The sequence below is a fragment of the Ictidomys tridecemlineatus genome, chromosome 11 (assembly GCF_052094955.1).
Source record: "Ictidomys tridecemlineatus isolate mIctTri1 chromosome 11, mIctTri1.hap1, whole genome shotgun sequence".
Lineage (NCBI taxonomy): Eukaryota > Metazoa > Chordata > Mammalia > Rodentia > Sciuridae > Ictidomys > Ictidomys tridecemlineatus.
The window spans coordinates 58,773,256-58,790,212 of record NC_135487.1 but is presented as its reverse complement, the minus strand read 5'-3'; the positions used below and the strand labels follow the sequence as shown (position 1 = coordinate 58,790,212).

General features: G+C 33.3%; 1 protein-coding gene across 1 annotated transcript in view; it reads right to left on the bottom strand.

The window, feature by feature from the left end:
• Positions 1 to 16,957, bottom strand: part of Tnni3k (TNNI3 interacting kinase) — a 285,107-nt gene that overhangs the window by 146,804 nt on the left and 121,346 nt on the right. The window contains exons 12-17 of the mRNA XM_078027764.1: positions 16,143 to 16,229; positions 15,241 to 15,297; positions 14,382 to 14,474; positions 14,240 to 14,297; positions 13,921 to 14,115; positions 13,082 to 13,186 (exon numbers count right to left, since the gene is read on the bottom strand). Coding sequence (XP_077883890.1) covers positions 13,082 to 13,186; positions 13,921 to 14,115; positions 14,240 to 14,297; positions 14,382 to 14,474; positions 15,241 to 15,297; positions 16,143 to 16,229 — 595 coding nt within the window. The remainder of the gene's footprint in view (positions 1 to 13,081; positions 13,187 to 13,920; positions 14,116 to 14,239; positions 14,298 to 14,381; positions 14,475 to 15,240; positions 15,298 to 16,142; positions 16,230 to 16,957) is intronic.

The following is a 16,957-nucleotide window of genomic DNA, read 5'->3' as shown; positions in this document are numbered from 1 at the left end:
ACATAAAACAAAAATGTGAAATGATTAATTTAGACATAAAAAATATAACAAGTTCAAGAAATGTTGCCACTGTTTTTTCAGGTTCACATGAATCTGATTTTAGTTTCTACATACTCTTTTCAGAGGAATATTTAAATAATTTGACTGTGACAAGCCAAACTGTTTTGAGACCTCATTGAAAGTCAAATGAAAACATTAATCAAATGCAAAAATATTCCAGTCAGGCATAGAAATGCTGCAGGTTAGAAAATAAAAATGTTGCCTGTGAGAAGGAAAATCAATTCATTTAGAAGAAGCAAGTATAGGTTCAAATCTACATGGTCAGTAGTGACTAAAAATCACTAGAATTTCAGGAGGTTGTATTTTTCTTGAGAATCATCAAATACTCTGGGGCTATGTCTACATTTCAAAACCAGTTTGTCTGACTAACTTTTCACCTGAGTAAATTAGAAAATCAGATCAGTCAAACAGCTGATTGTGTTTCCTTATTTTATATTTTTTCCTTTCCTTTTCTTTTTTGGATAGGCTTTAGTGACTAGAATGCAAATAATTATCTATAGCATAAAGCAGCCTGACTAGTGACTTGTATTCTACTAGTTTTAATTGAACAAAAGGATGACTTTCTATTAAGTGCAAAAGAATTTTTTAATATGAAGGGAGAAGCATCTTCTCATTTTTGTTATAATTTCTATAAAGTAGGGGTCTCATCATTAAGGCAACCTGATAAATATATTGTTATCCAGTCAGAGTTACTCCTGTTTTGTGGTATATATCCCCATCTTTTAGACTGTATGACTATGAAGTGTGTGTAAAAATCTTCGTGTGTCACTTATGACCTTTGTCTTCTTAGTAATCTCTTCTGTCATTATGTTTTAAAAATGCCATCATATTGAGTTATGGGGATTTAATCAGATAATACATATAAAGCATTGAATTCAATGTGTGTCACAAAGATACTTTAGTTATTCTTCTATTCCTTGAATTTTCAGTAATTCATTTATGCATTTGGAAAATATTAGTTGGATTTCTCCTATGACCAAGTCACTGTTCTAAAGTATTGTGAATAAAATGGTACAATATTGATAGCTCCTGCCCCAGTTAAGCTTAGTGTGTAGCAGGGAATACCTTCAAGGATATGAGCAATTTTAACAGAGTGACACTTGTAATTCTGAAATAAGTTAGAGCATGAATTATTGAAGGAACATGTGGGAAGACTTCCTGGAGGAAGCATCAGAAATAAAAGGAGTTAGTTACTCAGTAGGGAATAACATGTGTGAAGGCTTACACTACATGTCTTTTTTCCGATAAATGCTATAGATACAGAGCAAGAGAAAAGGTCCAAAAGAAAACACCACAACTGTTTTTTTTTCTCTCTTTCTTGCTTGCAGTGCTGAAGTACAAGCTTGCAAATAACAGCTTGTTAGCTTCATATTTAGGAAGCAAAAGAAACTGTCAATCCCAGAGAAGGTTAATAAAAGTTCACTGCTAAATGTCTGCCTGGAAGGCCACCTATGTCTCAATAGGAGACTCAAAATGTCTTTCTCATTCTTTGTCTGAAATGAGAAAAAAAAAAAAAAGAAATTAAAGAATGAGAAAGAATTAGAAGAAGCCTGTAATAAATCCTTTCCTTTAGAAACCCCACCAATTCAGGATCCTGCCTGAGACTAAATCTTTAATAGACCATAGACAGGAAAAAGTCTATTAAAATGTGCTCCATTCCCAAAGAAAAGGGTCACTCAAGATCATTGATCCTCAACTCTGAACCAACAGTTAATGAAAAACAACTGTTATTTTTAGAATTTAGAAAGGGGATTTCCCTCCCAATACAAGAGAAGGTAGACATCGTCAATGTCCTGGTGCTATTTCATCTACGAAACCAGGAATGCTTTTCACCGACTTTCTGTACATTTGTTCAAGTCATTAAATGGAGGCTCAGTGTCTGAGAATATAGTTCTTCATGTAAGGCTTGAAATGTAATTGATACAAAGATCATTCATTGCTCCAGGATTAAAGAGTTCTAATCATTCTTCGGCTTGTATAAACTTTTCTCCATGCTAGTCAAGGTAATAGTAAGATTCTCAGACAAAGAGTGTGTTGTTCCCCACACCATTTAGTCACCACAAAAACTTTCGCCCCTAGTTAGCTGGATAAAGATAATCCTGACTACCCTGCAAATAGTTCTGGCCCAGCAGCTGGATACAAAATTAATCTTAGTCTGAGACTTTCTGGCAACTCTGTTACATGCAATTAATATAAATTATATTGTAATTTATTTTATAGAATCTTTCCCTACAGTCCTCCCTTTGCTGTTGACCTGGCACCACTATTAATGACAAAGGTATCTATGTGAACATGGACACATTAGACATCATTATCTCTATTTTGCAAATGAAAAATCTGAGTCAGAAAGATGTTTATGTAGCATAACAATGATACAGTAAGAACAGGAATAGAAATGAGAAAAATGATTGTCTCTTAGAAATCAAGAAAGTGCAATTGTATGAGTTCTTCCTTTTACCATTGACGGAAGGGTAGGAATTAACCTTCTTAATATTAATTTTTAAAGTATCCACCCTGATCTTTATATGAGAAGGACAATTGCTGAATTGAGTCACTGAGTAAGCTCATTGGGCATAGAACAGGAAAACTGCCAAATCATGTGGATGTCCCATACACCTTCTGTAAAAGTACAGTCTCTTCTACCTATATGTTTTGACCTCCACAATGTGCTTCTGATAACCCTTTCCCCTGTATACTGTTTTTGTAAGCAAATACTTGTTGAATAACTAAAGGACTGGTGTTTAATTCTATGCTTAAGTTTTGTGAATAGCCCTAGAAGCAGTAATCACTGAAAAGAATCCTAGATAATCAAATAACCCTGTCAACCCTTAGCTACATTTAATTCAAATTCTTTTCCAGATCTGCAACTACCTATTGGGACTGTCAGACTGAATCTGTGATTCAACTTTGAACCATGAAGGGATGAGAGTTCTCAATTAAAGAAATAATATGATTTAAATCCTATTTTCCTTCTTTATTGAAAACTATCTATAGTGGAACAATCCAGTTATTTCCCACATCGTTTTAGAAAAGATTTTTTTAGAAGATATTATCCATCTGAGATATTATAAGCACTATTGTGTAAGTTTAGTAATACAGTAAAAAAAAAAAAGAGAGAGAGAGAGAGAGAGACAGGCCCTTTGACGTATTTAATTTAGTAAACAAACTTGGGCATCCAAGAATATTAAGAAGTAAAATGATCTTTCAAAAATAAAGGAAAAATAATGATAACAATTGCTAATGTAGTTTCTCATTTAAATCTGATCAGTTAGGTATAATTGTTACCATAAATGAATGGTAAACAAATTTCCTAGGAATAAAAAATGTGGCAGAGCTGGGTTTCAAATGTGCATGGTCTGGATCCAGAGTCTGTACTGCCAATTCATTTGTCCTCTTGTCTTTCAGTAGGGCAGTATTACACACCAAAATAGATCCCCAGATCTGTCCATGCTGGATTTTAAGCCAGAGAAAACTAATATTATTTGAAAGATTGTTTCTTCCTAAAGCTTTTAGGGAGGATTTAGAAAATATTCAACAAGAATAGAAAGTTAATAATTTCTGGACCACATTCAAGATATAGCTAGCTATTGGAAATTTCTTCAATGGGAAAGAAATATCCACCTATAAAGATCATTCTTCATTTACTAGCTAGTAAATCCTGACTCTGGGGCCCTATTCAGTTGCAGTGAAACTTCAGTGTCTTAAGAAGGCAGTAACATAAATGAATCTCAGCAAGCAAGGGTGGAAAATTTTGAATTGAGAAATGCACAGATACCACAAGGCAGCATTAATATCAATATTGAAAGGTTATCTGTTCAGGAAATCGACAAAGTGCCAAGAGGGCTTTCATGGGCCTCCCAAAAAGCAGAAAGAAATGGTCAAACAGAAAAGCCGTTTTGACATTTTCAAAAGCTGGCTTTATAAAGACCACATTTACAAAGAATGGAAAATGGCAATGTAAGGAACCAGTAGTAACATTCAGAGAAGCATAGTCCAGTAAGTTCACTTCAAGTCATGGGAAGCATTGGAAAGGCTTAAGAGGATCAAAAGGAGCATTACTTCTACTCCACACTCAGCCCTTGAGTAAGGGAAGGTAAAACACACTTCTTCCCCGCTGGTCTTAGAGTTCTCAGGGAATGACTGTGATGTGCTGGAAAGAGGCAGCAGAGTAAATCATTTTTTCCACAAAAAAAAAAAAAAAAAAAACACTGGATATATATACCAACAACAAGCAAATTTTGGTATCACACAATTCCTAGTTTGGGTCAAATTAATACTTGACTTTCTGTGTTCTCCTCCAACACACACACAAATACACCTCCCCCAAACATAAAATCTTGTGTAGTGTTTCTAATGTCTTATGATTGCTTAGAACCCACTTCTAATATGTGAGGTTTAGGGATTTGTTTGACTGGGATGACTTTGCAAAGATTCTAATGGAAGGTACCCCAAGAGATGGTAGAATTCACCAGGTTTGTTCAAGTAATATAATAAGGTGGGCAAAATGAATGAGTTTTCCTCTGACTTAAATATACCTATTTTAATTTAAAGGGAGTATATGTCCAAGGAAATTTAGTTAATGAGGTGGTAAAAGCACAATTTTTAGAATTAGTGGATGCAGCCAAAATAAAATGAGACATTCTAATGGAGGCAGCTGATAGAAGAACATTTTAACTGGTCCCAGAATAAAATTTCAGCTATCTCTAGAGGAGTACAAACCGAGAACTACTCAGGACAACAGTATACTGTAGCAGTGGTGTAGGGAAGTGGGAGGAGCTCAGGTTGAGGAAACTGAACCAAAACGGAAATGTGATGACAGTATTTGGGACATAGCTGACCCTCTGGAAAGTAAAAATGAAACGAGAGGGAGGGGTGATTTCACTCAGAAAATCAGGGTAAGTTAGACAGTGAATTTTTTAAAAAATAATGAGTAGAAAAATCCACTGTTTTTCTGGAAGCTGGGAGCTGAGGACAGATAGACTTCAAATGGAAACTGAGAATACCAGAAATGGAAATGGAAACTATGAACAAACATCAATATCTGAATGAAGCTTGTGTATAGGAATACATTAATTTGTAGCACTAAATGGTTAAGGAGCACCTTCTGCTGTTGCAGGACAACATTCTCTGAATATAATACTCATAGACTTTCTGTTTTTTATTTTCATTTTTTTATAGAAAAATATGTGTGACTGTATGTTTTGTCATTGATGTAGCTTGCATGCCAATATGTGACTTATGCTTTTAAATTTACATAACTTAGTTTATACTATTATATAATTATAATATTTCTTCTTGAGCCATATTTTGATTGAGAGACATATGTTTCCACATTCCTAAAGGTAATCTTGGGTTTTAACTTAACAAAGGTAAATGAGATTTATTTTGAAATTAATTTATATATAATATGGTCATTAAGTCGTTTTCACTATATTTTTCAATTAATGGTATTAGTTTATTAATTGCAAAAATGTTTGTATAAACGAAAATATTTAGCATGTAACTAACATATTTGTGTAACTAATTTATAAAAAATCTGGAGCAGATTTCTTGATTATTACCAGTACCCAAATGCCTCCTACCTGTTATCCATAGTGCAAATAGGGTCCATGTAGTACAGATTTCTGGTTGCCCATCAAAACTCACTTCCTCCTCTGGCATACATCTAGTTTACATTTCTCAGTATCCCATAAAGTTACAAATATGTTCTTGTGATTGAACTCCAGAGAATGGGATATGACTATGACAGATATGTGTCAATCTAAATGCCTACCCCATACAACATATCAAAAACAACTTATATATTGTTGTCCCACTTAGACTACCTTCAAAGAGGATGACTTCCAAGGAGACCCGGTAGTCACACATTGAATATGAGTCCTGAGAGACCTCATGCATAGGGACAATCCCAACTACATTGACAGCAATGGTAACTGTTTTTTTTTTAAATGCATCAACTTGGAAATATGACATCTGATGACAATTCAGAACCACAGGTAGTACTTAAGCTCTGAAGTCCTAATTCCTAAAGCATCCATTGTATGTAATGAATTGATTTCTCTTTCTTGCAACCCATTTGATCATAGTTATTTCTCATTTTTGGAAAAATTTTAAAAATCCCTCAACTCATTTTTATAAGGTTTAATTTCCTTAGAAATCCAGTTTCGAAAGACTGGAAGCATCATGTGGAAATACATAGGTTTATATGTGCATTGACATATAACACACATGTATACATAGATATGAATCTTTCTGTATATATGTGTATCTATTTATTACACATATAGCATCCCTAATCTAGGAATCCAAAATCTAAAATGCCTCAGAATGCAAAGATTTTGACCACTGCAAAGATGCTCAAGAAGTTTTGAATTTGGGAGCACTTTGAGGTTTGGATTTTCAGGTTGGGGATTCTCAGCTGGTAAACTTTGTGAAAATATTCTAAAACCTAGAAGAATCCAAAATCTATAACATTTCTTGTCCCAAGCAATTTTGATGAGGAATATTCAACCTGCACATATAATTCTCTATTCTACTAAGGTTTATATTCCTGAATTCCCACAAGAATTGTTGTACACTGTGATTGTCTGATGTTGAAATTTTTATTTTTGTTTTGGCTACCTGTGAAGATTGTACACTCCTGGGAACTTTCTAGTATTACTCATGAATTACAAGTAAGTTAGATACTTTAAAAGGACCTACTATAGGTAGAACAATTCTCATGAAAACTGATGGGTCTTGAGACTTACTCTGTACCACAAGTACCATGAGGCTATAGATCTCTGACTTTTGCATCAATTACTGAATGAATGAATGAATGATAATACTTTATTTAAAGTGATAATATTTAAAACATTTGTAGTTACATTGTAACTCAATATTCTAATATTTAACTCTGCTCTGATAACAGAGAAATATGAAATTGTATGGCAAATAGTTAAGAGGAGTAGTTAGCATTAGACTAGAAGGTAGCTTTCAAGCTTACCTATCTACTAGAAACACCTGGAGTGTTATAGAGATTTGGATTTAATCAGTGTCAAGATTTTTTTAAGTTTTTTTTTTTTTTTTTTAAATGATTCTGTGTAGCCAGAGTTGAGAGTCACTGTACTGTGGTATTTTCTCTTTTCCCTGGATCACAAAAAGTGCTTGGCAGTCTTATTTACTATGGATTCCCAAGTGCAACCTAAGACATTTTGAGTCAATACATTCAAGGATATGGCCTTTGAATCTGTCTTTTAATTTTTAAATTTTTTTTGGTGTTATTTATTGTTTTAATGGAGGCCTCCAAATGATTCTTATGACTAGGAAGTTTGGGAAATATTTCATGAGGCTCTAAACTCTGATAAAAAAAAGTCCTATGATCCTTCCTTCTCAGCTGTATCCCAGAGCATAGCATATATACTGGGTCAATCAAGCATTCAATAAGTATTTTGGCGTTAATTAATTAACCCACTTACTTCTAAAATGGAAATTAATAAAAATAATTATTTGCAAATTTTAAAATACCACTTGTAATTACTGGTTTTATATCAGAGAATCACAAAAACAGAATTACCAAAGATTTCACAAGAGTTTCAATGGGTTCTTTTGTAAGACTTCTGTAAATATTTTAATGTAATCAGTTAATTGGTCTGCATGAAGTCTCTTCAAGAAGGCATTTGTCAATGGATGTTAAATTCTTTTATTGCAAAAGTCACAAGTCAAGGAATAGCTGAAAATGGGACTCTAATCTATGCAAATGAGGACAACAGCTATATTGGAAAAACAATAGATAACTTATTTTACTTGATCATTGTGTTGTTTTAAAGTATGGGAGTTTTCTATTTTGTGTTCAATTGAAAGGCACAGACATATGTCAACTTAAAAACAACTATTAAAATTTTCTATCAGTTTTTTTCTTTGATGCTTCCTAAAATCTTCACTAATTTAGTTAAATGTCATCTTTAAAATTAAGATTCTTTTAGTCTTTACCAGATTTGTCCTTTTAAATGATCTGTCATTCAACATTGGAAAGTTTGCTGTTTTTAAATTATCACTAATTATTTTCCTTTATATTCCCCAGAATAAGCTGACACTCAAAAACCAGCAGTGAGTCCTTCTCAGATCTAGACTGCACACTAATTAGCTGTGCTTTATAAAAAGAAGTATCTGTATGTATGAGGTTATTGTAGAGTGTTTTTTTTTTTTATCAATGCTCTGCCGGTATAAGAGAACAAATGAGGAACTAAGATCAATAAAATTAATATTTGTGTAGAGCTTCAAAACTTATATATAAGTCTCATGGGAGTGTGGTATGGCCATTTTGTAAAGGAGGTATCGCTATTTCATTTCTTACAGTGCTGTTATAAAATAGTATAGACTTATCTGGGAGAAGACCAGTCATGTGATCAGTATATATTTGCAGTGATGTTTCTGTTTCAATGTCAAACCCTTTAGAAAAGGTATTTTTTCCAAGAAGACATAGACTACTGCGTTAAGTAAAAAAGCTTTAAAACCTTTAGTTGTAAACCATGGTTTGCAAGATCCAATGTCACAAGATGAGTGCGAAAAATTTAGGCTAGGTATAAGTTGGTAGATGATGGGTTCCATAGCAATTAGTGTATTCCTGCTTAAAGCTTTGAATACTTTAAAAATATTTAAACTCCTTGGGCCAAACAAAACATATCTGAATAAGAACTCAAACTTTGCTCCATACCAGCAGAAGATAGTATGTGGAAGAAGAAATAAAACAGAACACCGAAGCATGTGGAGATGAGATGAAAAATTATTTATGGTTTAGAGGAATCAAAACTGTAAGACTGAAATACAAATAGCAAAATTTGTAAATATTATTGATGCCCATCCAAGATCAACAGACTTCTATTTCTCTCTTTGGACATAGTTTCATTGTTGTAGTTAAAATATAGTACAGTGTTAAAGGGATGATGAGGATGGAACCCAGATTACTATCTTTAATCAGTTTCCTTATCTGTAAAATGGAGATAATAACACTGTAGCACAGAATTGCTGTGAAATTAAATGAGAACATGACAAAATCTTAGTGGAGTTCTCTTCGTGTTGTAAAAGCTAATAAATTGGTAGGTATCATTGCTATTCTCATAAGCATTGGAAAGAATCATTTCCTTACTCATTCCTTCAATTTTCCTTTAGTATATACTGAAGATCAAAATTAACTTTACCTACTGTATAATATGCCTCAGAGAGGCTTTGCTTGCCAGGGAAAAATAGTTTTTTTATTTTAGTCAAATAATATCAATAACCTCAAATGCAAATACAGATGTGTTCTTTTTCTGTAGGTTTATCAGTAATCTTAAACAGTTTCTTTCCTTAAAAATTATAAATGGCATTGAGTAAGTTACTCAGATTTTGTCTAAAAGTAGCCATACTTGTATCAACTAGGCCATTTCTTCCTAAAATGTCATTCTTAAAGTATTCAAAGCCTTTGTTTTAGCTAAAAATACATTGATTGAGCATCTACTATGTGTGGACACTATGCTCAGTTCTGGAAATGTGGGATGAAGAGAAAAAGGTCTCTGACTTCAAGTTCTGCCTTGTCTGGTGCACTGGGGAGATAAAAATGTTAGCAAATCATGTCAATAGAAAGGCAAACCAGTGTCTGAGTTCCACAGACTCTGACATGCATGTTTCCCTCTCCTATTTTTCAGAGTATTAAATACTCTGAAAAACAAGGGTGAATGAATATAGTAGGAACAGTCTGAGGCAAGAATCATGCCCATTCTTCAACCTCTGGTTTTAGCTCCAAGACCACCAGGAAGATTTCATTCTACATTGATTTTTTTACTGACTTGCAATCCCTTTAAATTTTCTGTTTCAAAGTTGCTATTTAAAATGGCTTTTAAATCATTTTGGCCCTTAATCATTTTGAATTTAGTTGTTTCCTGGGTAAATGACCTATCTACCCATTAGATGGTAGTAAACCCTTGGAGGGGCAGGATCCATATTTTTTGTACCTGCATTAATCTGGAAAACTGAATGTTTTATTGTTGTTGTAGATTAAAGATTGATTAAAAAATAGTCCACAAATAATTGATGCACTAGTTGAGACAATACATTGAAGGTATCTATTTTTTCATAAATTTTGAGAAATTTTTATGCAATTCAAACATTTATGTTAGAGGAGCAAAAATGGTAAATGTAAACCTGTATCTGTTATATATAGTAAATATTTTATATTCACTTTTAGTCAACATTTATATTTTTAGTTCTGCTATATAACTGATGGCAACAACTTGCACTTACAAGGCAACAGAATGTACACTTAATTGTCCTACAAATGAAGAGTTATAGCTAGAGAAAACTTTCAGTCATCACTCATTTGTTTTAATGCCATTTGCAAAGATGGTTAGGGTGGTAAAGTAATAATCCCTAAACTCAAAATCATCAGTTTGCATTATGTTAATTTATCATCTAAATCTGTTTCCTAAATATTGTTAGCAAAACTCAAAGAAAATAATTATGCTTATTAACATCATATTTGTTTTGTAAAAAGAGGTAAAGAACCTATAATTAGGCTGGGGTTGTGGCTCAGCAGTAGAGCACTCGCATAGCACATGTGAGGTGCTGGGTTCGATCCTCAGCACCACATAAAAATAAATGAATAAAATAAAGGTATTCGTATCCAATAACAAAAGAACCTATGGTTAACAGTGAAGAAATTACTTTTATTTGAAAATCACTAAATAATTATAAACAAGTCCCATATTATTTACTTCCAAGATTCTACCACTCTCATGTCTGATTTAATTTTCTACTTTCATTTATACTTGCCACTAGAGAAATTCTGCTTTTCATTGCTTATCACAGATTACTGCAGTAACTTCCTCAGCAGGTTCTAGACTTTACCTTCAAGGTTATCTTTTGCCATAGGTTAATTACTATTTCTATAATGTAGCCTCAGATTTGTAATTTCCAGCTCAAATATCCTTAGTGCCTACTTTTGCTAAAAGAACAATGTCTAAACCCTAGTCCAGCCCACACTGATTTCTGTGCTCTTGTTTTATTTTTCCATATTTCTTTCCTAATTGTCTCTTCATACACTGTATACATAATAAAAACACACGTTTTGTACTAAGATGAAGTTATTCATAGTTCCTATGTATGCCTTTACTTTTCTAATCTCAACCTATTTTATAAATGTCTCCTGTGAACCTAGGATCCTTTTTCAAATTCTATTCATCCCTTACGACCAAGGTCACATGTCACCTATTCCATGGAGCTGACACTGAACTCCTCAGAAGTAAGTAACATTCTTTGTTCTGAAATTTTATAGAAAATTTCACTCTCTATTTTATAGAACTTGTTATTTGGTACTTAAAATATATTTAGGTGAATATTTGTTTCCTCTTAGAATGTGAAGGATCCTTAAAAGTAGATTCTTGTGCAGTTTCCCTTTGTAAGTTCTACTGTGCCTGGTATAAAGGCTTTAAACATAATAGATGTCCAAATAGTTTTTGAGTAGAGTAATTCATTAATATTTAGTAGCTTCAGAACTGTGAGGTTTGTATAGAAGACTATATAAAGGACTCATATGAACCTTACTGATAATCATTAAAGCAAAGTTATTTTGTGGAATAATATGCCTTGTTTCATAAATTGCATCAGTGGTTTTCCAGCTCTTCTCTACAGTACCTTTGGGATTCTACAGACATGATCCAGGGCACTTCCTACTTAAAAAGGGGAGGTGCCACATTTTGTATATTGGCCTTTTGTGTAAGACTTTGCTTGGAGAAACGATTCATTATTTAAGAAAACTTTTTTTTTTTTTTTAGAGAGAGAGAGAGAGAGAGAGAGAGAGAATATTTAATACTTATTTTTTAGTTTTTCGGCGGACACAACATCTTTGTTTTGTATGTGGTGCTGGGGATCGAACCTGAACCGCACGCATGCCAGGCGAGCGCACCACTGCTTGGGCCACATCCCCAGCCCAAGAAAACTTTTTGAAATCCCCTGGGGTTCCACCATGGGGGCACTTTGATTCTACCTTTGTTTCAAGTCTCTATTTCTCATGAAAGCCTCTTCACATGAAAACTAGGTAAACAAGCTGCTCTAGTTTGGCTGAATTCACTAATTCCAAAATACCAAAATAGTAGCACAAAGTAGTACTTCAAATAGGGTCCTCCTCTAACAAGTGACTTTGTATGAGACATGACAGTCTTTAGGAGTCAATGAGCTTAATTCTTGATCTGACCTTCCTTACCTGGAAAGTACAATCATGTGTTTGCTTAAGAATGAGGATATGTTCTGAGAAATGGATTTTTAGGGGTGATTTTGTCATTGGGCAAACATCACAGAGTGTACTTATATGAACCTAGATGATATAAGTCAATCACTAAATATGGTCTCTTGATGCATGAGATGCAGTAAACATGAGATATATGAGGTCTGCTGTCAGCATAACATGCCATATTGTTTTACAGTAATTTTTTTAATAAGTCAAAGTGGTAGTTTAAAATAATAACAAAAAGTATAATACCAATACTTAAACCAAGAATGTAATTGCTAAATTATCATTATCAAAATGATAATTGTGCTATACTTGAGCTATACTTTTCTACACTTGCAATATTATAGGTTTTTCACATTAGTACTGCCACAAACTTGAGTAACATGGTGCACCACTTTACCATGGCTGCAATGTCACTGAGCTATAATAATTTTTCAGCTCCATTATAATTTTATGGGACCTCGGTTCCACTGTCATGAAAACACTGTCATGAAGCACATGATTATAGTTTGTTGGCACATCTTACAAGCAGTACTCTTTCTGTATATTCTTTCTAGATTTGGAAGATGCCTGAGAAGCAGTTTTATATAGCCTTCTATTTTGGTAAAAGACAAAACTTTCTATTGCCTGGGCTTATGATAGATAGCCCATTCCTTGTTCACAGAGTAGGGAGAAAATACTGATCTGCAGTAAATCTAAAATTTATCTTTATTGAATCTATCTTAGGCTACTAGTCAGTCAGACAATTCTAAGTTCATTATTAGGGAAAAAAAATACCTGTTCAAGTCACGGTGTATAATTGGCTGTGTCAGGTTATGAAGGTATTCCATACCTTTGGCAACATCTACTGCAATAATTAATTTAGACTGCAAATCAAGAATCCTAAAATTTAAAAATAGATTCAGGTGAAGGAAAAAAGACAAAACCAATGCTATATCTTTTAAAAGAAATCAAGGTATATATGTTTTTTTTTCTGTGTAATTTTAGTCTATTTTTTATTAATTGAAGGTTATATGAAAAGTTTAACAAATCTGGAAAAGTAACTTTTCTATCTCAGAAAATGCTTAATTATAGGTCAACTCAGGTATACAATACGTTTCATTTAAAATATTGTACTTGATTTTCTAATTTATTTGCAATATATTTAAATTCTTTGTAATAATGTAATGATCTATTTTAATAACTGCATGAAACCACATTCTAATTACTGTATGCATAGATCTAGGAAATAAATTCAAATTAGGCTTGTGAAAGATCATTTCTTTTTAAAACTTCCTTATATGGTGATCTTGGTAATTATTTTCTTCTGAGTTTACACATATCTGCTTTATTGGTATGTCAAATAGCATAATAATGTTTCAGTTGCCAGTTTAAATTCTTTGAATTTGTTACCTTCAACTGAATTCCTATTAATAAGTCACAGAAATATTTCTATTCCTTGAAATACAATAATTAGTCATAAATTATTAGCCATATTTAATGCACACTCACTAGTATTCAGAAGTTTCCAAAGGTGAAGGTTCATGCAATCAGAAAGCCTCAGAAATGCCTCAGGATAATTTCAATGCCATTTTGAAAGCCATGTTCAAGTATAAGGCAGAACAAGAGACTCATACCTCTTTTGCTCATGAAGGAGGGAAAATAGAGAACCTCCTGATATGTACTGAGTGACGATGGCAAATTGGCTGGGATCATTCAAGCAAGCACCCACAAACTGAATTACACAGGGATGATTGAGCTGGCAGAGAATGGACACCTCTCTGCAAAACATATCCACATCTGATTTGGAGCAGTAAGTGTTGGCCCGATAACTAGAAATGGCAGCAAGAGGAAATACTCATTAATTGAGGAATCCAACAAGAGGTTTGCTGTGTATATAGTTGTCAAAGCTCACCACTCTACCTAAATGGTAATTTTTTTCATTTGTTTGCTTACCGTTTTATAGCCACTATTTTATTTCTGCATCGTCCTTTATATACTTTCCCAAAAGATCCTAAAATTATTTAAAATAAATAAATAAGTACATATTATCTTGAGTTCATTTTAACTAAAGTAGACCTATAGTTTCTTAGGTTACCTGAGCCAATAATCTCATGGAACTCAATTTCTGAGAGTTGAAGATGGAAATGTGAAGGCAATCCAGCCCGTAGGAGGAGAACATCAGCTTTCTCTGCAAACAGAAATTGTCATTATACTTTTTAATATTTAAAAGCACACATGTGAATATGTACTACACACACACACACACACACACACACACAGGACATGGCATCCCTGGGGTACAGTTTATATAACATCTTGATAAAGTTCTTATCTGGTCAATCCTTTCAACTGCTATCAATAGGTTAAGTTAAATATCAATAAACTAAAACTCAAAAGGATGCAAATTAAATGACAGAAAACAAGCACTTCAAGTATCTAAAGAAATACCCAAACTAAAAAATGTTTTTAAAAGATTGAATATTCCAAATAGTTAAATGTAAATCTATAATTTAATAATATTTTATACCCTTCTGGTCCAGTGGAATTAATTTTGGTTTATAGCAAACATTCAAAAAGAGTTCCCAAATTATTACTTATTTTTGGAAAAGAATTATTCTTTTGCTAATTTTTCCCTAAGGTACATCCATTCCCAATTCTTCTAAAATAAATATTAGTATTTGTAATTTATATTTTATTAAAAATACAAATATTCACAAAGCATTATGAGAATTGATGCACTTCAAAACTCATAAAATGTTCACTGTCATATCTTAATGAACTTAAAAGGCATAAAAGATAAGGTTAATCATGAGAAGGATGATCTGTTGATAATATTGCTTATGCTTATAAAATAGTCATTATTCATAATATGTTAAACAAAATAGAATGTTTTCATATTTAGGCAATAATTATCCTGAGTAATAAAATACAAGAGTTTTCCCATTTACAAGTACCTTTTGTCATGCTTTTAATCTTCCCCAATGGGGATGGAACAGACACATAGGAGCCATCTAGAAATCAAATTATATAATAGAGTTGAAAGTAGCAATCATTTTTTCTACATAAAAGTTCAACATTATAAAAATAAATAGGTGATGAAACCAAGAAAAACTATAGCCTAAGGCCCAAATCTATTCTCTGGATACTGAAACTGTACTACAAGTGTTTATTTAGAAAGCGCATAAAAAGATTAAAAAGAAATCCAATTTGTAGCAGACTCCAACAGATTTAATTTGTGTCTGGCTATGAGTATCCTCTGCCCTGCCATAATAGATAACTGAAATGGAAAATGATCCTTCTCAGTTTACTCGGGCCTTACTACTCTTGTCCAAGCCTCATACACATCCAGTCAGGTAAACTTAAACTTGGAGAAACTGTGGATTAATGAGAGTTAGAAAATAGCCTAAATGGAAGCTGCTACTACTGCTTCTTCTTCTTCCTTTTTTTTTATTTTTTAAAATTTGCTCTAATTAGTTATACATGACTGCAGAATGCACTTTAATTCATTGTACATAAATTGAGAACAATTTTTCATTTCTCTGGTTGTATACAAAGTAGAGTCACACCATTAGCACAACCATACATGTACGTAGGGTAATAATGTCCATCTCATTCCTCAATCTTTCCTAGCCCCATACCACTTCCCCACCCTTCTCCCCTTTGCCTTATCTAAAGTTCCAAATGGAGGCTTCTTTAAATTCGTTCTCACATAGATAATTTTTTTTTTCTGAAAATAAGGTTAATCTGACAAAGTCTATGCTCTCCCACTATCCCCAGAATGATAATAACAGAAACACAGGTTTGCCTTTAGGCACGGTTTGTACAGCAATGAAACTTGAATAAAAAACGATGGTACCTCCTCCAGGCTGAGAATATTCATTACAGGGCAGTTCATCCTGGGGTCTCTTATAATGCTTCAGGAGTGTGACAATGGCATCATGGCCTTAATGAAAAGAAAAAAGAACAAAGAATCTTAATTTCAGCTTGATTTATTCATTAAACCACCGGTCCAAAAAATGATTGGAGGTAGCTTAAAAAGAACACATATCTTAAGGGACAATATGCTGCAACAAAAATTTAGTATCTTTATTCATTTATTAAAAATAATTTATTAGGATGACTGTATGTGAGGCACTGTGGTGGGTAAATGATACAATAAATGAGGTAACCATGGTCCTACCCATAAGAAGCTTACAATGCAGTTGAACAAATAATTATAGGAATAATGAGAATTTCTAAATGAGGAAATAATATAATAAAGGCATGGTTAAAAGGGTTCAAAACACATGTGGTAACTATATTTGCTGTGATTGTGCATTACATTTGGCTGACAGTTCCAGTAAGGCACAGTGCTAAAATAAATAACATGCATTTCTGTAGTGCAAACAGCTGACTACCCATAGATTTTGTAGTCCTCTTTTGCAGGGTTATTTTGTCCCTGGGAATGGCTGCCTACCCAGGGACAAAATTTCCATCTGACCCTCATATAACTGTGGCCTTGTGACATATCCTCACCAAGGCAGTATAAGCAAAAGTGATATCACTTCCAAATCTGAAATTTAGGTTGCAGTCCATCCTTCTTTACTTCTCCTATCTGCTGGCTGGATGCAGAGAATTCTGAGGTTCTAGGGGTTGAGAGAAAGTCATCTACTGAGGGGAATTGCCCATCCT